The sequence below is a fragment of the Thalassophryne amazonica genome, chromosome 9, assembly GCF_902500255.1.
Source record: "Thalassophryne amazonica chromosome 9, fThaAma1.1, whole genome shotgun sequence".
In the NCBI taxonomy this organism is placed as follows: Eukaryota; Metazoa; Chordata; class Actinopteri; order Batrachoidiformes; family Batrachoididae; genus Thalassophryne; species Thalassophryne amazonica.
Genome location: NC_047111.1, coordinates 107921561 through 107942784, shown reverse-complemented (window position 1 = coordinate 107942784; position 21224 = coordinate 107921561). Strand labels below are relative to the sequence as shown.

Below are 21224 nucleotides of genomic sequence, written 5' to 3'. Positions count from 1 at the left end.
TTAGCCAAGGCTGCATCGTGAACAAAGGCTTATTAGCCTTTTGTGTAGAAGTGCTTCTTCACACATCACTAAGTGAAAAAGACCAAACCTTATATGATACAAATGTATGTTCTTTTGCCTGTCCACAGTGCTAACTGCACCTCATGGGGTTGTGTGATTGGACTTTCCATGCATTTCATGAAGATTTAGCTGTACATTTAAAGCGCAGCATACAAAGTGTCTAATTTCTGTTTTGCCACATAATTGGAGCTCGATTTCTGCACCCGAAGCTCTTGCGTGGCTGACTCTGTATTTGCACTTTGCCCTTTGGGGGCTACAGCTTTGTGCCATTACATTCTAACCTGTGCATGTGCTGTGTGGCATGCCCAGAATGAGGTGTGCGTTATTTTAGTGCCTCGGTGCATACAAGCTAGTAGTTGTCCTTAGCTTGATCATCACAAGAAGCTGTGGTTTTGTTTCATGTGGCTCCTGCTTCCTGGGCAGGCGATGATGACCCCGAGCATGCAGGGTATAATTATGGCCATTGACAAATCCAGCAGCGTTTATGAAAAGAGCGGGCCCGAGGCAGCATTTTTTAAGGTACATCATCTCTCTCCCTAATCTTCCCTCATTTCTCCTCCGTTCACCATTTCTGTTTCACCCATGTTGTTCTTCTGCTTTTTTTTCTTGTAGTTATTATCAAAATAACTTTAACCAGCCACTCCTAGGTTGCCACCCTCTGTGGATGTAGACAACAGAATGACACTAATGAGGGCAAACATACACAATCACAGTTGTAATTTGAGCCTGCTAAGTGTCCAGTGGAACAGTAGGGTGCACCAGTGAAGGAAATGTTGAACTCTGGTCACATGTTTTCCAGAACCAGTGGTGTGAACTTGACTGTGGATATCTAGTCGAGTTTATAACCAGTGGTGTTGCTTTCCAAATTCTCATGTTTGCTGTCACAAATTCAGCAATGTCACAAAACAGTATTTTTCTGGAGTTTTCATATTTCCCCAAAAGAAAAACAAAAAAGGATCCTTGTTCATGACTTTGTATTCCCTCGGGTACATCTGTAAAGGTTTTGTGAAGTTGTGAGCAGCATTCCTTTTCTTGTTGGGGTGCTGAAAATGTTGACTTTATGTATTAGTTTTAAATTTGTGTACAAACAACCTCCTGTAAAAAAAAAAAAAGTCTCCTTTTATTGTTCTGTTGCAGCTAAAAGAGTACTTAAAATAATCTCCAGGCTTTTCAAGAATGACATTAAAGGGGTTTTTTTTCTCAGTCATTGCTTCAGATAAAAACTTCAAAATATATGGGGAAGTTTTTCTTCTTCAGGCTTGTGTTCAACAACTTTCTGCACACCACATTATACACACTGTGTTCTATATATGTTGCTTAATGATGGGAAATTAATGTCTGTCTTTCTGCTCAGGCCATCAAGTTGGAATATGCTCGTCTTTTGAGATTTGCCCAAGAGGGCATGTCTCCGGAGAACGACTACCGGCTCCAACACATCATCGTCTACTTCATCCAGAACCAGGCCCCCAAGAAAATCCTGGAGAGGACTCTGCTCACACAGTTCGCTGACAGGAACCTGGCCTTCGATGAGAGGTTAGAGTACGTTTCCTTAAGATGTTACATGAATCAGTCGGTGTATTTTATTCTTTTCATTAAGCTTGCGTATGTAGAATTAGTCGCAACGTCACCAGCAGAGGGTAGTGGAGCCCTCGCCATCTTGTAGTCTGTAACTGGTCTTTCATACAAAAAAAATCCTTACTCCAAGTCTGCCACTTTTTTAAGCTATGAGGAAATACTGAAACTGTTAGAACTGATCCGGTTCTGTCAGTAGTGTTTAGTGCTCTGTACTCTCTCTTAAAACTTTTCTGTGATGCATGTCGGCCTCTATCCATATTCATGAGCAAAAAATTGATTTCTTCTATTTTGAACTTGATAATTAGATTTATGTGTGCACATGGCGGGAATAGGAGCCTCCGGAGGAGTGTTTCACTTCTCCGCTCAGCACTAAAGAGTGATTCATTGGTCTGCGTTAAGGCAGGGCGGTCCATTTCATCTCTCGGAGTACCTTACAGTGACTCATCTTTCTGCTAACTCGTCCTTTTTTCCCCCCTTTCTCCCCCTCAGATGTAAGAGCATTATGAATGTTGCACGTGCCAAACTGGACCTGATTAAGCCAGAGGAGGTCAACATGGATGAATACGAGGTCAGCTGTGCCATCATGGTTTTTTTTTTTTCTTTTCCCAACCAATATATTTATTGAGTTTCAACTTTTACACAAAGATAAAGTTGCAACACAAGTATAACGCAAGTAACATAAATTACATTTTTGTGCTCATTTGTGTACCTCTATACATCTCTACATCAATAATCATATGTGAACAATACAAACAGCAGAAACAAACCAAGGCAAAAACATGGTGGTTAAGAGGTCATCTTAAGTCAAATCTCATGGGTCCTTCCACGTGTTATACAGCAATCTTACAAAGTCGTGGGTTAGGTGACTACCATTAAACAGAGGGTGTAAATGCCCACCTCAAGGTTCCTTCAGTAGATGAGACAAGTCATTGTTCTTATCTGGGTTTTATTTAGTAAAAAATTGTCCAACTTTGCTTCTTGTTTGCTGACAAAGTAAAAATGAAAATTAACTTCCTTGTTGTTTTAACACCTCTTTTGTTAAATTCAGTTAACATGAATGTGACGGCTTGTTTTCTTTCCCTCATATCAGATGTGGCATCAGGACTACAGGAATTTTCGTGAGACGACTCTCATCATGACGACTGGATTAGAGCTTTTCCAGAAGACAAAGTAGGCTGACAGTTTCCCAGTGAATAATGATGTTTAATATCTTTTTTCCTTGTTAGAAATGTCAGTTGTACAATTTTAAACCTGCAGGTTATACAACCCCTGGCAATAATTATGGAATCACCGGCCTCGGAGGATGTTCATTCAGTTGTTTAATTTTGTAGAAAAAAAAGCAGATCACAGACATGACACAAAACTAAAGTCATTTCAAATGGCAACTTTCTGGCTTTAAGAAACACTATAAGAAATCAAGGAAAAAAAATTGTGGCAGTCAGTAACGGTTACTTTTTTAGACCAAGCAGAGGGAAAAAAATATGGACTCACTCAATTCTGAGGAATAAATTATGGAATCACCTTGTAAATTTTCATCCCCAAAACTAACACCTGCATCAGATCAGATCTGCTCGTTAGTCTGCATCTAAAAAGGAGTGATCACACCTTGGAGAGCTGTTGCACCAAGTGGACTGACATGAATCATGGCTCCAACACGAGAGATGTCAATTGAAACAAAGGAGAGGATTATCAAACTCTTAAGAGGGTAAATCATCACGCAGTGTTGCAAAAGATGTTGGTTGTTCACAGTCAGCTGTGTCTAAACTCTGGACCAAATACAAACAACATGGGAAGGTTGTTAAAGGCAAACATACTGGTAGACCAAGGAAGACATCAAAGCATCAAGACAGAAAACTTAAAGCAATATGTCTCAAAAATCGAAAATGTACAACAAAACAAATGAGGAACGAATGGGAGGAAACTGGAGTCAACGTCTGTGACCGAACTGTAAGAAACCGCCTAAAGGAAATGGGATTTACATACAGAAAAGCTAAATGAAAGCCATCATTAACACCTAAACAGAAAAAAACAAGGTTACAATGGGCTAAGGAAAAGCAATCGTGGACTGTGGATGACTGGATGAAAGTCATATTCAGTGATGAATCTCGAATCTGCATTGGGCAAGGTGATGATGCTGGAACTTTTGTTTTGTGCCGTTCCAATGAGATTTATAAAGATGACTGCCTGAAGAGAACATGTAAATTTCCACAGTCATTGATGATATGGGGCTGCATGTCAGGTAAAGGCACTGGGGAGATGGCTGTCATTACATCATCAATAAATGCACAAGTTTACGTTGATATTTTGGACACTTTTCTTATCCCATCAATTGAAAGGATGTTTGGGGATGATGAAATCATCTTTCAAGATGATAATGCATCTTGCCATAGAGCAAAAACTGTGAAAACATTCCTTGCAAAAAGACACATATGGTCAATGTCATGGCCTGCAAAGAGTCCGGATCTTAATCCAATTGAAAATCTTTGGAAGTTGAAGAAAATGGTCCATGACAAGGCTCCAACCTGCAAAGCTGATCTGGCAACAGCAATCAGAGAAAGTTGGAGCCAGATTGATGAAGAGTACTGTTTGTCACTCATTAAGTCCAGAGGTGGTGCAACAAAATACTAATGATGTGTTGGAGCGTTCTTTTGTTTTTCATGATTCCATAATTTTTTCCTCAGAATTGAGTGATTCCATATTTTTTTTTTTTTTTCTCTGCTTGGTCTAAAAAAGTAACTGTTACTGACTGCCACAATTTTTTTTATAGTGTTTCTTAAAGCCAGAAAGTTGCCATTTGAAATTACTTTAGTTTTGTGTCATGTCTATGATCTGCTTTTTTTCTACAAATTGAAACAACTGAATTAACATCCTCTGAGGCCGGTGATGCCATCATTTTTGCCAGGGGTTGTATAATGTGTAAAAGAAAAACAATGGACACAGAAATTCTCAGGTTTTTAAGAATATTTCCTCTCATCATTGACACAAACAGACTCAACAAGCTCATCAGGAGAGCTGGCTCTATCTTCGGGGTTGAGCTGAAGTCTGTGGTGGAGGTGTCAGAAGGGGGAGGATGCTGAGGAAACTGCTCAGCATCCTTGATATCACCTCCCACCCCCTGCATGCCACATTGACGTCCTGTCAATGCACCTTCATGCGTAGACTGAGACCACCGTGGTGCACCACAGAACTCCACAGGAGGTCTTTCCTACCTGTGGCAGTCAGACTGTATAATTCCTCCCCTTCTACAGGATGAATATGTAATGAACAGTTATTCAGATATTCAGAGTTATGTGCAATATTGTTGAACATCTTGTGCAAATGTTTTCCAGTCATTTTGCGTAAATTTGTTGTACTAATTGTTAAAAAGAACAGAAAAGAAAAAAATTAGACTGTTTCTTTACTCTGGCAAAATAATTTCCTTCAGGATAAATAAAGTTGGTCTTATCACGCCATGTGGCACAGGGACAAAAAATTACAGCAAAACTTGATTTGATCATGAAAAATGTGCTGCCTTTTCTCAGTTTTTGTTTCATATACCCAGAAGTAAGAATTCATATTTAAAATTTTAAAAAAGTAAAACAAACTAACAGAATTCTTCATATTCTGTCACAATTAACAATAATGTGTTAAGGCTACAGTGTGTAGGATTCACTGTCACCTAGTGGTGAGATTTCAGATTGCATTATGCCATCGCCAGTCATGATTTTGTTTCCCTTCAGTTTTTTTTTTATGATGATGATGATGATGATGTGTATTCATGCCCCCATGTCTTCTGTTGTCATAAGTAATATGGATCCTCCATTTCACAAAAATGAGGATTCTAAAAGTTGCTAGCCTGTGTTAGCAACCAGCAGACAGCATTCAGGGGAGCAGCCACTGCTCCCATTTCGATAGAAAGCACTCATTCTGAGCTCATGAAAACACATCAGTTCATTGAATGATGAACAGATGGTTATGAATGGAGTATTTTGTTTCTGCTAATAAATAATTGCTTCTAAATTAAACATACTGTAACTTGAATTTGCAAAGTACCACATTGTTGGTTATGTTTGTAGAAGATGTTTTTATGCTTGGAGAAGGACTGTCAGAGCTGTAATAATTATATGTATTTCATTTATTTATTGTATTAATAGGTTTTATGTCATCTCATGGCCTGACATTGCAAGAATTCAGCAGAAGTTGATTTAAAAGGGTTACAGCTATAAGTGGACTTTCTGGGTGTCATTTTTAATCTCCAAATCCAAGACAGTAAAGTACACTATTATGGGTTAAAAAGCAGACTTACTTTGACTACTTTGAGCACTTGTAGAGGGAAGCTGGACCTTTTTTGATAGGTGTTGTCAAGGCAGAGAAATCATTCTTTCATTGCAGTGTTGCAAAAAGCCTTCCAAATGTTCTCTTGGTTTCTTGCACATTCTAACAGTTTTTGTAGAGATCTACTTAAAATTGTCCTTGGTAAAATGCCAAGGACTCTAAAGGGAAAACCACAAAGAAATTGCAGGAAGCAGTAATTATATTCGCCTACAAATGTCATCTGCTGTATGAGTTGAGTGTAATATCGGGATGCAACGGAAACCTGGAACGTTGGAAAAGCCTGTTAAACTGAGGTGCTCGTGGTTATAATCGAAAAGAGAGGTTTACCTGATCTGTTGAATTTTGTCATTTCACCTGCAGATGGCAGCAGTGTACAGTTTATTTATCTCTGCTTTAAGGATACAACAGAATGGTGCATTTTAAGTTCATTTCTCTAAACTATCTATTTTCCTGAATTTGACATCTTTGTATCTGTTCTGTTTTAGCTACGTGGAGGCTCTGATGTATCTGATTTACTCGTATCAGTACAACAGGGAGCTTTTGACGAAAGGACTATACAGAGGACACGATGAAGAGCTTCTTGGTCACTACCGTCGAGAGTGTTTGCTGGTGAGACAGTGATTTATTTTCAACCTCTCATGTGAAGTGAGTGGATTATATTCATCCCTCTATGTGTTGAGATGGAGCTGGACATCGATGGTCTGGTTTATGATCGTCCTTGGGGCCTCCTCCTTTGTGTCGCTCTCCCACACTTCCTGTGCTTCGGTGACTCAGCAAAACGAAGCCCACCACACATTTCCCCTCTAACATCAAGCTGCGGTCCTGTAATCGGGTTGATTTTGCTGAGATACTGCTTTGGCTTCCTTGCAGCCCACAAAGGTTTTTCATCGGATACTGACAGATGAAAATCCTTCCAGTCTGGAGACGTGAGCCCCTTTTCATTTCACTCCCACCGAGCTTTAGGCCGTGTGTTCTGGCTTCATTGGTTAGAGCTGTGGGGGTATTTTGGTCTGATCAGCCTGAAACTAGTCTTTAGCAGCCCTCTTGCTGCTGCACTCAGTAACCTTACACCAGCATTGTGCTCCTAATGTAATCACTGGAGTGGGAATAGGAAGCAGGAGGGCCAGCGAGTGTAAACACATTACTATGAGACACAAGCCGTGTCCTCAGATAACCTCCGACGTTCAGCTCCGCACAGCCTGTTCGGTCATTTCAGATCTTTGGCCAGGAACTCCGGCGGCTCCATCCGCTCAGCTGTTTACCTTCAACTTTTGTTTTAATTGAAAACACTGCTAACATTGACACAGTTAATGTACGTGCATGTTTTTGCAAATCCACCGTTACTGATTTCAAACTTACTTGGGGAAGGAGGGGAGGGAAAAAAAAGAAGTTGAGGTCAGGGAGTTTGTGTGACAGCGAGGTGGTTTCTGCCAAGAATAAGATGAAAACCGTCTGTCCTCATGCAGCAGCGGCAGCGAGTACATCAGGATCCACTTCAGTCCTTCTGGCTCTGTGGGATCACTCTTAACATTAAAAAATATCTATGACTTGGTAAAAGCAATGAAACATACTGAAAGGTAGAATGAAATGAATAGTGAAAGGAATGGGGGGGAGTCAAACTTGTACCTTAACCACCTTGCAAAATAGAGTTTTAAACTTTCTTGGTTATACTCCTAAAATTTAATGGGATTCTTTCCTTGCCAACCATTTCACCAGGTTTTGGAAAATCTATTTTTGTGTAACGTGCCAGATCTGAAGTCTTCTCCTTTTATAGAATCCATTCCAGAATGTTTCCAGGCCACAGCCAGCAAGGTTCATGAAAATTGGTTCCATAGTTTTTGAGTAATTTGCACTGACAAAACAACAAATAGGTGTGGGTGAAAACAGCCTCATTGGCTGAAGTAATAAAGAACAACCGTTTTGGAAAGTGAGCTAATATCAGAATCATTTGTCATAAAAAGTGTTATGATCATTAGTTGAAACTTAATGAGTCGTTGTTTTTTCCTCACCCAGGATGTGCTGCTGGGTAGAAAAGCCTTCATTCTGCTCTAAGACATTTTACACATTCATTTAACAGAAAACGGTTGTTACCTCCGCCAAGGAGGTTATGTTTTCGGTCGCGTTTGTTTGTTTGTCTATTTGTCAGCAGGATAACTCAAAAAGTTGTGAACGGATTTTGATGAAATTTTGTGGAGTGGTTGGAAATGACAAGAGGAACAAGCGATTAAATTTTAGTGGTGATCCAGATCCCGATGCTAATGCGTTAGCATGTCTATGGCATTTTCGATGTTAAAAGTTAGCATTAAGCAGTTACAGCTGTCATCACGTTCGGGTGCATTTGTTTTCAGATTGTAATATTTCTTAAATTTATTTTTGTTGAAATTTTGTGGAGTGGTTGGAAATGACAAGAGGAACAAGTGATTAGTGGGATCACCATCTGGATCCCGATGCTAACGGGTTAGCATGTCTATGGCTTTTTCAATGTTAAAAGTTAGCATTAAACAGTTGCAGCTGTCATCACGTTCGGGTGCATTTGTTTTCAGATTGTAATATTTCTTAAATTTATTTTTGTTTATATATTAATAATCTAATGATTATTATATACAATTTTAGAGAAAGAGACAAAGAAATAGATCACTGTGCCAAGGAGGGAATCTCTTTATTGAATAATAAATTGAATTTTGTCTCTTATTTGTTTTTGTCTATAAGCACATGCAATATCAATATCAGTGCTCAGATGACAGTAGCTTCTGGGAAAGGTGCAAGTTGCAATAAACTGTGATGCCAAGCGCTAAGGATACATGCTATCCAGTCACAGCAGATGAAACTTTTTTTTTACTACTGAGCAAACATCATTGTTAGACTTTTTTTTAGGTTCAATGATTCCACAGCGTGTAGATGTTATGGCGTTAGTGACCCCATGGCCTTGGCGGAGGTTTGCACTCTGAGTGCTTCTAGTTTTCTATGTAAAGGTTTCATGGATTAATGGCACCCTGTGCAGAGAATCAAGCAACACTCCCTCTGTGTTTGTTTTCCAAGCTTTTCAGTCTGTTGTTTACATTGCTGGGATGGCTGCATGCATGTTCAGGGCTCGGGTTCCTGGTGTATCCAGGTCTCGCCCTGTGAAACAGTTGCCCCTCCTCACGATTCTAAAGACGTAGCAGCACTCACCATGTTGCTGTCATTCAAAATGGTGGGCAGGTGCAACTTCTCCGAAAACTGTGTTGAAAGCATAAAAATTCCAGAATCGACAAACATCTGGCTTTCTCCGCATGGAGAGCCAGTCAAGCTGTTAAAAAGGTTCTTTGTGGTAGTCCTCCTTTAAGTCCTGAACAGCTGGAGCTAATGTGACATCTAGCGGCAGAACAATAATTTATAGCAGGAACGTTTACCATTCATCTTTAATCTTTGTCCTACTAGACTGGAGAACAGCCAGGAGGCTGCAGTCTACCTTATTGTTTTAGGCTAAAGATGTTTCATCTCTTCATGACTCTTTACTGTTTTCCTGCCTAGAAACTAAATGAACAAGCTGCTGCCATGTTTGAATCTGGAGAAGAACCAGAAGTTACCACAGGACTGGGCATCATGAACGAGTTGGTGGTTCCCTGCATCCCTCTACTGCTGGTCCACGACAATGAGAGAGACCTGCTGGCTGTGGAGGACATGAGGAACCGCTGGTGCTCCTACCTGGGCCAAGAGATGGAATGTGAGTCTTTAAGGGAGAACTGCAGAGTCGGATATAAATTACACAACGACAAACCTTCACCATATCAGACCCACGGTGTACACAGAACACACCAACCTCAGCATTTTTACCCTTTAATAGACAAACAAAAAAACAAAAGAACATATCTTCTGCACTCTTGTGTAATAGATTGAAGTAGATTGTACTGGGTAGCAAATGTTTAAGGCACTATTTATCATAGTTCTGGTTGATATTGTCAGTGAGTTGAATTGCAGCATGAAGTCAAGTTCTTTGATGATCACAATGAGCATTGTGATTCTGATCATTTGTGGTTTGAACTATTTTCCAGTTCAACATCCAGTTTTAAATTCGATGGACCTGATTCATGACTGGCAACAGACGGACACAGTTTACACGCTTGTGCCAGGTCTTTCTAAATAGCTAAATTAATTACTGGTAAACCATTTCTTTGTGTTACAAAGTTATTTACTTGACTTTCTGCAGAATGGTACACTCAACAGTCAGCATTTTGTTTCAGCAAACCTCAAATAAAAGGTTTGGATTTTGCTGTGGGACCTTACAGGATCTTTATGGCCATTGAATTAATTGTTTTGTTCAATTTCCTGTATATTTGTTTTGTAAATTGTGTTGGTGGCATCACTTAAGCAGAGGGTCACCCCTTTCAGTCTGGTCTGCTTGAGGTTTCTTCCTCAAACCATCAGAGGGAGTTTTTTCTTACCGCTGTCGCCTGTGTGCTTGCTCTAGGGGTTGGTAAGATTAGACCTTACTTGTGTGAAGTGTCTTGAGACAACTTTGTTGTAATTTGGCGCCATATAAATTGAAATTTGTTTTGTAAAATGAGATATTCAGTAGCATCCTAAATTTATTTTATCTGTTGGAAACAAACGTAACAAAATTAGCAATGAGCTATATGGCTGTGCAGGACACTGATGACTCGGTTATGCTCGCTACCGTCATAGCTTAATTATGAACTTTACCTTGTCCAGCCAGTCAGTAGGCAGGATTCTATTACAGATTAGTGCAGTTAAAAATGTCAGCAGAACACAATAGTGAAGTGACAGTTTCCAAGTTATGTGACTCCTGGGCTTTGATCACCTCAAAATCTACCTCATCCGGACATTAATAACTTTCTTTGTGTAATATTTGAGGGTTTTTTCTTTTCATTAAGCATATTTTCAATTCGCAATTGCAAAGTGCGCAATTTATAATCAGAATGTCTCTGTAGGCTGGACACAAAGGACTGGTAACACACATGCCTTTATGATTGTGACCACAAGAGGGCGCTGCACTGACACTGCCACAGTTGTGTGACAAAACCTTTAGAAAAAGCAAAAAGCATTTGTCTTGGTTTTTTTTGGTGAAGTCTTCCTTTATTAACCCCTTAAGCCCTAGAGCCTATTTCTCCAAAATCACATACCCATACGTTATGATTTATTTTCCAGCTTGTACAAGGTCAAAAATGCAAATGTTTGGATCAGCCAAAAGACAGGTCCTAGGGGTTGTGGATGCAAAAAAAATATTGAAAGTAAATAATATTTGGTAGGAGTAAATGAGGGTTTTTTTTTTTTTCCCCAAAATGAATTCCGATTTATGTCTTTATTTGCTTGGCGTTCCAGCTGCGGTTAGTTGATATGTGATTGGAGTGGATACTTTTGTAGAGGAGACTTCGCTTGACATTTTGATGTATAATAAGTGTATGTTGGTGTCAGCATTGGTTAGTTATGAGTGTTCAAAGGTTTCAAAACAGGGCAAGTCCCCAAATTTGGAGACTCTAGGGTTTAAGAGGTTAATGGACAAAATAAAGGGTTTTTTTTGCCTCAGACATCGCCCTGTTTGTGTAACAACTCTGCTGTCTATGATGATATCAGAGCATGTCAGAGTTGAAATCACAAAGCGCATTTAAGTGATGTGCGCAAGTTTGTGTTTGGGTTCAGTCTGTCGTACTCAGACATGATCACTGAGTCCATCTGTAATTTCTGTGGAGAAAATGACAGACTGATTGAGCTCTTATCGGTACTTTCCAGGACGGGTCCAGAGACAGATTGCTCTCAGAGCGTCTGGCCCGTGTTCAGGAAAAGCTGAGTATTATCACATAGCCACTAGAGTTTTACAATCTGTTACTGTTGTACAACATGCGCTCCACTTGTGATATCACATTGAAAATATTTACCTTATGACGTGGGTTTGGATCGGCATTGAGCACATTTCTTAGAACTGCACTTGAGAATGTTCTAGGAAGCAAATTTAGGAGGTAAAAAAAAAAATAACGCGCTCGTGAGTAAGGCATTTGTCAAGTCTAATGAAGTGTCGGCGTCACGTTTACAAGAGACTCAAGTGTTTATTTCTGACAGCTGACTTTATGGTGTAAACCTCAGGGACAAAAAAATAAATCTAACACGATTTCAGTCATAGTATAATGTTTGGAGTTCACAAATGTTTCCAGTGACTTTTAAAATCTGTGTTGCAGTAAGTTGATCAAAATGGAGCCTCAGTTTCAAAACAAAAAAGTGCCTGAAGGGCAAAAAAAAAAAATGTTGGAAAAGATTAAATATGAAATGAACTGCCAATTCAAACAAGAAAGATGAAAATAAAATGACAAATGTTTTAGCTTTCAGCTTGTCTGGGTTGCTCAAGGTCATCGCAGTCATTCCAGTAGAGATCTGCATGAGGATTTGGCCCAAGTTATCACGCAGCTCCATTTCTAGATGGAGGAACTCGTGTACGGCCTGTGGTGGTCTTAAAGCCAAATGCTAATCAGGACTTACTCTGCTTAACATCTGAGATCTGACAGGATCTGCTCTGCACAGAGTGGAATGGCTGACAGGAAATATAAATACAAACTGATATATAGTCAAGAGTTCTACATTTAATAAACTAATTTCAACCTCATCTGTACCAACTAAGGTGGTAAAACTACAGCTAAAGTCCAGACTTGGTCCACCGTGCCTGCCACAGAAATGTGCAGTAACCTTCTGAGTGGTATCTTCAGCCAGATAGGGGTGAGTTAAACACAGTAGTCAAAAGTTGAAAATGTTCCTGTCGGGTCTAAAGGCATACTATGTACGTTATTTGTCTGATCATAAAGATTCCAATAAGTTCTAACTTGTACTGTCTACAGCTGAAGGTTTTTGATTGGTGCAGTAAAAACGGCATCATTGGTGACACAGGCCAACTTCAGTTTATTCAGGGGTCAGAATTACCAAAACTGATGAATAAATATTTATCAGTTTGTTGTCACTCATTAAAAGAGATGCAAAGAGGAGAAACATTTGCAACTGGCCACCTTAAATAACCTTTCTCATGATTGGATTCACCTGTGTAAGGAGGTCAGTGTTCAGTGAGTTTACCAAACCAATTTAGTTTTCCAATAATTAGTACTAAATGTATTCATATAAATAAAATGACAAGGGTGCCCAAATTTATGCACCTGCCTAATTTTTTTAAATAATTATTGCACACTTTCTGTAAATACAAGAAACTTCATTTCACTTCTTAAATATAAGTTTGTTCATCTACTATATGATATATTTAACTGAAATCTCTGATCCAGACAACCAATAATTTATAAAGAAAAATCATGAAAATTATCAGGGCTGCCCAAACATTTACATACAACTGTATTATAAACATAGTAATGATATCTACAATAATAAATTTGATGAGTGTCTTCTCTCACGTCCCACTGCAACATTTAAATATTGTAGATTAGTGTACAATGTTTACTGTCAATGATTTATTCTATTAAGTGTACATTTCATTCATTAAACATTTAATATTCAGTTTCATTATACATAATCTAACATACAGTTGAATTTGAAGTTAATTAAGGGGGGGGGGGAATCCAGATTCAATTAACATATTTGAACATTAAAAAAAAAAAAGTAAGTTGTCTCTCAGCAACATTAAAATAAGGCAGATTAATGTTGTGTTTTGGTTCATAATTTATATTAAGTGTCCCTTTAATTTATTAAGCATATTTAATATTCAGTTTTATTCTAAATAATTGTACATACTTTAAAGTTCCATGGGGGTATCTAACTTCATTGACATATTTAAACATTTTTTTAAAAAGTTACACAATAGTTACTTTCCATATTAACTAATTACTTTTATAATGCTGTAACTCAGTTACCAAGTAATTTACTTTTTAGAAGAAATAACTATAACTAATTAGGTTTTTAACATAAAGTGCCAAACACTCCAAACAGTGAGGTAAACTTTTCACAACGATTCAAGCACTCTTAACTTTTGACCCCTGTGTGATGCTTACTTGACCTCATGCAGATTGTGGCTGCCACTCAGGGAAGGTGTCACACATTTCGAGATGTTCAATGTTGTACATGATGTACCGAGACTGGATTGTGCTATGTTGCCGCCTTTGTTGGTACTGAAACCTGTTCGGCTCATAATTGATCATTCAGATATATAAAAGTGTATCAGATTTATTTACTCTGAATGGAGGATGGAGCTCCAACTTCTTTCTCATTCACTGCAGAAGAAAGTATAAAGTGTGCACAGAATTTATTTATTGACAAATATGTGATAATTTTCCTTCACTTATGACAGTTTTTTTTTCCCCTCCTTCAAGTACGTTTCTTTTTAACAGGCTGCTGACAGTCAGCACGTTACAATCCACAGTCCGCACAGCAAATCTTTTATTATCTTTGTCTCTGCAGCAAACCTGCAGGAGAAACTGACCGACTTTCTGCCCAAATTACTGGACTGCTCGACGGAGATCAAAAGCTTCCACGGTCCTCCCAAACTGCCTGCCTACTCCACCCTGGAGCTGTGCGAGCGATTCAGCCGTGTCATGGCCTCCCTCAGCAGAGCTGCGAGCACGTGCAGATGAGCCGTGCACCGCCACTGCGCCTCCGGCCTCCTCCGGGCTTCAATCATGGACCTCGTCTTAACTCGCGCCTTCCTGTTAAGGGTTCCAGGCAGGAATACTAGCCACTATACTAACAAGGAGCCTCTTAATATTACGTCTTTTATTTGAAACAAAACACAGCAGAGGAGGGTGGAGGGAGGACAGATTGTGGGGAGGGAAAAAGAAATGAGCGATTATGTTGGTGGGAAAAACGGAAAGCCAAGCACATTCTGTTACAGCTTTGCAAAAAAACAAAACAAAACAAGAAAAACAAAAACAAAAAAGAAGTTTGATGGTTTTCCAAACTTTATTATCCTTGTTGGCGTTTGATTCAAGCTTCCCCAACCATGCTCGTAGCCCTTTCTGAAGCACTCTCCTTTTTATTTTTCTAAGGAAGTGAGGAAGAGAGCCTTCAGCTTTTCCAGCAGCTCAGAGTGTCTCAGATGTCTCTGTGGACTGCACCAGAATGAGATCTTTTAAGTGCTGTGGTAGACGGCCACCGAATTTCTGTGGCTTGTTAATAAATTGAGAGAATAAAATTTTATTTATGGCCCTTTTAGGCCAAATAAAGAAGTGTGTGTTTGTTTTTAAATGTGATCTGTGGTCATGTTGAGGTTCAGCGTCCTGCACAAAGTCACTCGGACGCATCGATCAGTCCTGAAAGCTGATGTCACAACCATTATTACTTTAAGCAGAGTTCCATTATCACCGTGACTCAGCATGGGGCCAAAATAATTAAAAGCTGCTTTATTACTGAAAGTTTCTATCAGAGGATTCTGGAGTCATTTCCAGGTGTAGTGATTTCTACAAACAAACTGGCGTAATTGTGGTAGAAAACGTGTACAGAAACGCCCTCGTGCTTTCAAAACGCTGCTGCCAGCCATCACGCTGATCACAAGAAGATAACTTTCAAAAGTCTAATGACAGTCAAATTCTATTACGAAACTTACTCTCAACATTTAGTTCACAGCCTTGAAAATTAATTATTCTGGAAGCGATAAACTTTAATTGTTGCCTTCTTTGTTCTGCCTGAAGTCTGGGACCCAAAGACATCAACAGAGATTCTTTCCTGGTGATTTGCTGCACCATCTTCACTTCATGATTGTCCGCAGGGCAATTTCTCATCTTTTTTTTGCCTTCGGCAAGTATAAGTACAATATGTGCTTAAATGGATTTGAGTTAGGTGTTTGACTTGGAGGCCACTTTAGCAGCAGTGTCCAACTGGAGAACACAATGTTTGGAAAAATGTGAGCAAACATGTCCACCACAGGCTGTATACCGTACGTCCAGAAAATAATCAGTGCTTCACTTTTTCTACATTTTTTTTATGTGACAGCTTTATTCCAAAATGGATGAAATTATTTATTTTAATTTTTTTTCCGCTCAAAATTCTACACACAAGACAATGTGAAAAAGTGGTTTTGTTTGTTTGTTTTTTTTTACCCACCTGGGGTAAATTCAGTTGATTAGACATGATTTGGAAAGACACACACCTGTCTACACAAGGTCCTACAGTTGACAGTGCAGGAGAGGTCAGAGCACAAACCAAGCATGAAGTCAAAGGAATTGTCTGTAGACCTCAGAGACAGGATTGTCTCAAGGCACAAATCTGGGGAAGGGTACAGAAACATTTCTGCTGCTTTGAAGGTCCCAATGAGCACAGTGACTTCCATTATCTATAAATGGAAGACGTTCAGATCCATCTGGACTCTTCCTAGAGCTGTCTGCCCGTCTAAACTGAGAGATCGAGGGAGAAGGGCCTTCGTCAGGGAGGTGACCAAGACCCCGATGTTATTATGGGGTGTTGTGAGTAGAATTTGGGGGGGTTAATTTAATCCATTTTGAAATAAGGCTGTAACATAACAAAATGTGAAAAAAGTGAAACACTGTGAATACTTTCCAGATGCACTGTATATTATGGGCTGTATATATGTAACGCAATTTGACATCACCCGTACGTTTTCTTAAGAGTGGATTTGACGCTCAAGTAGGTTGGTTTTGGATGTCACCATCTTGTCAGTGCCTAACTCCCAGTCAGCCCATAAATGTGTAAAGTTGGTGGAGCATGGGCAAAACTGGTGTAACCTGAGCGAGACAAATGAAGCCTAAAGATGCCTACCTATTGCAAAGTTATCAGGATACTAAGGTTAACATGCTACATAACTTGTGTTTAGGTGATTGATTGAACTATTTTTGCAGACTGGATGGTGGTTCTTACAGTCGGCATAGTAGGTATTAAAACTATGACCGGCATCTAGCCTCAATTACTGCAACACTAGCAGTGTAGGTAACATCACTAAGCTATTAATACCTTCAAATTAGTGCTTAACAGACAACATAATGTTAAAATTTCACTCAACAGAAATAGTACATTTAGCTGCACAGCAAACATTGTCAAATAATTTTAATAAAATACTCAGAAGGGACAAACACTGTGCACAAATACATATAATAGCTGTCACTCAAAGCAACTACCCCATAATTATTCATAACTATAGCTCAAAATACAGTAGTGTTCAGAATAATAGTAGTGCTGTGTGACTAAAAATATTAATCCAGGTTTTGAGTATATTTCTTGTTGTTACATGGGAAACAAGGTACCAGTAGATTCTCACAAATCCAACAAGACCAAGCATTCATGATATGCACACTCTTAAGGCTATGAAATTGGGCTATTAGGGAAAAAAAAAAAGTAGAAGTGTTCACAATAATAGTAGCATCTGCTGTTGATGCTACAAACTCAAAACTATTATGTTCGAACTGCTTTTTTAGCAATCCTGTGAATCACTAAACTAGTATTTAGTTGTATAACCACAGTTTTTCATGATTTCTTCACATCTGCGAGGCATTCATTTTGTTGGTTTGGAACCAAGATTTTGCTTGTTTACTAGTGTGCTTGGGGTCATTGTCTTGTTGAAACACCCATTTCAAGGGCATGACCTCTTCAAGTATTTTGACATATCCAAACTGATCCATGATACCTGGTATGCGATATATAGGCCCAACACCATAGTAGGAGAAACATGCCCATATCATGATGCTTGCACCACCATGCTTCACTGTCTTCACTGTGAACTGTGGCTTGAATTCAGAGTTTGGGGGTCGTCTCACAAACTGTCTGCGGCCCTTGGACCCAAAAAGAACAATTTTACTCTCATCAGTCCACAAACTATTCTTCCGTTTCTCTTTAGGCCAGTTCATGTGTTCTTTGGCAAATTGTAACCTCTTCTGCACGTCTTTTATTTAACAGAGAGACTTTGCGGGGGATTCTTGCAAATAAATTAGCTTCACACAGGCGTCTTCTAACCGTCACAGCACTTACAGGTAACTCCAGACTGTCTTTGATCATCCTGGAGCTGATCAATGGGTGAGCCTTTGCCATTCTGGTTATTCTATCCATTTTGATGGTGGTTTTGCATTTTCTTCCACGCGTCTGTTTTTTTTTTTTTTTTGTCCATTTTACAGCATTAGAGATCATTGTGGATGAACAGCCTATAATTTTTTGCACCTGCGTATGTTTTCCCCTCTCCAATCAACTTTTTAATCAAACTACGCTGTTCTTCTGAACAATGACTTGAACGTCCCATTTTCCTCAGGCTTTCAAAGAGAAACGCATGTTCAACAGGTGCTGGCTTCATCCTTAAATAGGGGACATCTGATTCACACCTGTTTTTTTTTCCCAACAAAATTGACGAACTCACTGACTGAATGCCACACTACTATTATTGTGAACACCCCCTTTTCTACTTTTTTTTTTTGTTAATAGCCCAATTTCATAGCCTGAAGAGTGTGCATATCATGAATGCTTGGTCTTGTTGTATTTGTGAGAATCTACTGAATCTACTGGTACCTTGTTTCCCATGTAACAATAAGAAATATACCCAAAACCTGGATTAATCTTTTTAGTCACACAGCACTACTATTATTCTGAACACTACTGTAGGTTAAACCGATGAGTTACATAAAATTTCACCTCAATCCTGTACAGGTACCATGAAGGAGTAGAGACCAAAACCATTTTTCATTTATTTATTTATTTATTAGGTACCAGGCTGTAAACATGTTTATTTTTGCTATAAAGTTGGACATTTAAATATGGGTGATTGACTTACTTTTGAAGGAAGCCTTAAATGTCTATTCAAGGAACTGTTTTGGCACTTCAGCATTTATTTAATTTTTCACCACCGGAGGTTGCCACGCTATGGAATTTCTGCCCTTCTCCCATGAAAGATACCAGGCTTTGCTGGAGTTCGGTATCCCGCCAATCATGAGCAGTTTTCTCCTCTTTGCATCATTTTGGTACCAGTTCATCTTTTATGTTCAAAGGATGTTTAAGAACAGTACAGACTCTTATTTCAAATTATTATATCTCATGGTGGATGTTCTTGATCTGTTACATAGAGGATTTCGCTTCCTGGAAATTTCCACCATCCAAGAACTGAGCTGCTGCAATGCAACGGGAAATACGCAACACAATCACTTTAAATGTTTAGACTCTGAGATCAGTTCTCAAAGGAGGCACAAACTGGATCAAAGCCATTTATTATTTAGATGTGATAGTGATGTTTTTTTTTTTTTTATTCAGAACTTTGAAAACGTTTATGGTTGATCAAATGAAACAGTTGCTTTAAGGGTGTTTGTTAGCTAAGGAATTGATATATGCATTATTTAATAATTTATAAAGATACTGCACGCCATTAATAAATTATTACTAAACGGCTAATTCTCTGTTGAAGCTTAATACTGCGTTAACTAACATGAATAATTAAAGAATGATTAGTAAACAACTCTGAACTGTTAGTTAATGCTTATAACTGTGTTCACATGAACACTTTGGTAATTGTTAAACACAGTTAACTAGTTGACTCATTGCTACGCGAATTAACATGAACACATTACTAAAGGATTATTAACACAGTTATTGCTTATTATTGCATTACCTAACATGAACACCATTAATAAAGTATTGATAAGCACATTAATTCACAGAATACAAGGAATTTGACTTTGGTTTGAGCTGTACTCTATACGGTGTGTATAAATATACAGTGAGGAAAATAAGTATTTGCACATCTGTGAAAATCAATGTTAATATTTGGTACAGTAGCCTTCGTTTGCAATTACAAAGGTCAAACGTTTCCTGTAGTTTTTCACCAGGTTTTCACACACTGCAGCAGGGATTTTGGTCCACTCCTCCATACAGATCTTTTCTACATCTTTCAGGTTTGGAGTTTTAGCTCCCTCCAAAGATTTTCTATTGAGTTCAGGTCTGGAGACTGGCCAGGCCACTCCAGGACCTTGAAATGCTTCTTATGGAGCCCCTGCTTAGTTGCCCTGGCTGTGTGTTTGGGGTCATTGTCATGCTGAAAACCCAGCCATGACCCATCTTCAATGCTCTTACTGAGGGAAAGAGGTTGTTTGCCAAAATCTCACAATACATGACCCCATCCATCCTCCCTTCAATACGGTGCAGTCGTCCTGTCCCCTTTGCAGAAGAGTACCCCCAGAGTATGATGTTTCCACCCCCATGCTTCACGGTTGGGATGGTTTTCTTGGGGTTGTTCTCATCCTCTAAACATGGTAAGTGGAGTTGATTCAAAAAAGCTTTTTTTTTTGCTCTCATCTGACCACATGACCTTCTCCCATGCCTCCTCTGGATCATCCAGATGGTCACTGGTGAACCTCAAACGGGCCTGGACATGTGCTGGCTTGAGCAGGGGGACCTTGCTGCCCTGCAGGATTTTAAATCATGACGGCATCATGTGTTACTAATGTAATCTTTGTGACTGTGGTCCCAGCTCTCTTCGGGTCATTGACCAGGTCCTCCTGTGTAGTTCTGAGCTTTCTCAGAATCATCCTTACCCCACAAAGTGACATCTTGCATGGAATCCCAGACGGAGGGAGATTGACAGTCATCTTGTGTTTCTTCCACTTTCTAATAAATAATCATAACAGTTGTTGTCTTCTACCAAGCTGCTTGCCTGTTGTCCTGTAGTCCATTCCAGCCTTGTGCAGGTCTACAGTTTTGTCCCTGGTGTCCTTAGACAGCTCTTTGGTCTTGGCTATGGTGGATAGGTTGGAGTGTGATTGATTGTGTGAACAGGTGTCTTTTATACAGGTAACAAGTTCAAACAGGTGCAATTAATACAGGTAAAGAGTGCAGAATAAGAGGGCTTCTTAAAGAAAAATTAACAGGTCTGTGAGAGAGAATTATTGCTGGTTGGTAGGTGTTCAAATACTTATTTGCAGCAGTAACATACAAATAAATTATTTAAAAAAATTCATTGTGATTTCAGGATTTTTTTTTTTTTTTTTTTTTTTTACTATATGTCTCTCACAGTGGACATGCATCTAAGATGAAATTTCAGACCCTTCCATGATTTCTAAGTGGGAGAACTTGCAAAATCACAGGGTGTTCAAATGCTTATTTTCCTCACTGTATGCTAAATTGAATAATTCACAGTAAAAAAATAAAAAAGGGATGAGTGAGTCAGACAACAGTTTGAAGTTAGTTACACATGAGGTATATGAATGGGTGAGTTTTTTGCCAGGTTAAGTTGTTCAACAGTGATGTCCTGTGGAAAGAAACTTGCTGTGTCTGGTTGTTCTGCCATACAGAGCTCTGTAACGTCGACCAGAGGGGAGGAGCTCAAATTGTGTGTGTCCAGGGTGGGAGGGGTCTGCAGAGACGGTACCAGCTCG

At 39.2% G+C, this 21224-nt stretch overlaps 1 protein-coding gene across 5 annotated transcripts in view; it reads left to right on the top strand.

Annotated features, from left to right (window-relative positions):
- Positions 1 to 14570, top strand: part of usp25 (ubiquitin specific peptidase 25) — a 102289-nt gene extending 87719 nt beyond the window's left edge. For 3 of the 5 annotated variants that reach the window (XM_034178937.1, XM_034178939.1, XM_034178938.1), the window contains 7 exons: positions 484 to 579; positions 1415 to 1593; positions 2125 to 2203; positions 2726 to 2805; positions 6435 to 6558; positions 9463 to 9655; positions 14332 to 14570. In XM_034178937.1, the coding sequence (XP_034034828.1) occupies positions 484 to 579; positions 1415 to 1593; positions 2125 to 2203; positions 2726 to 2805; positions 6435 to 6558; positions 9463 to 9655; positions 14332 to 14504 (924 nt within the window). In that variant the 3' untranslated portion in view covers positions 14505 to 14570. Of the gene's footprint in view, positions 1 to 483; positions 580 to 1414; positions 1594 to 2124; positions 2204 to 2725; positions 2806 to 6434; positions 6606 to 6635; positions 6876 to 9462; positions 9656 to 14331 lie in introns of those variants that run through there. The other 2 variants (XM_034178940.1, XM_034178941.1) reach the window with 2 other exon arrangements.
- The last annotated feature ends 6654 nt before the right edge of the window (positions 14571 to 21224 follow it).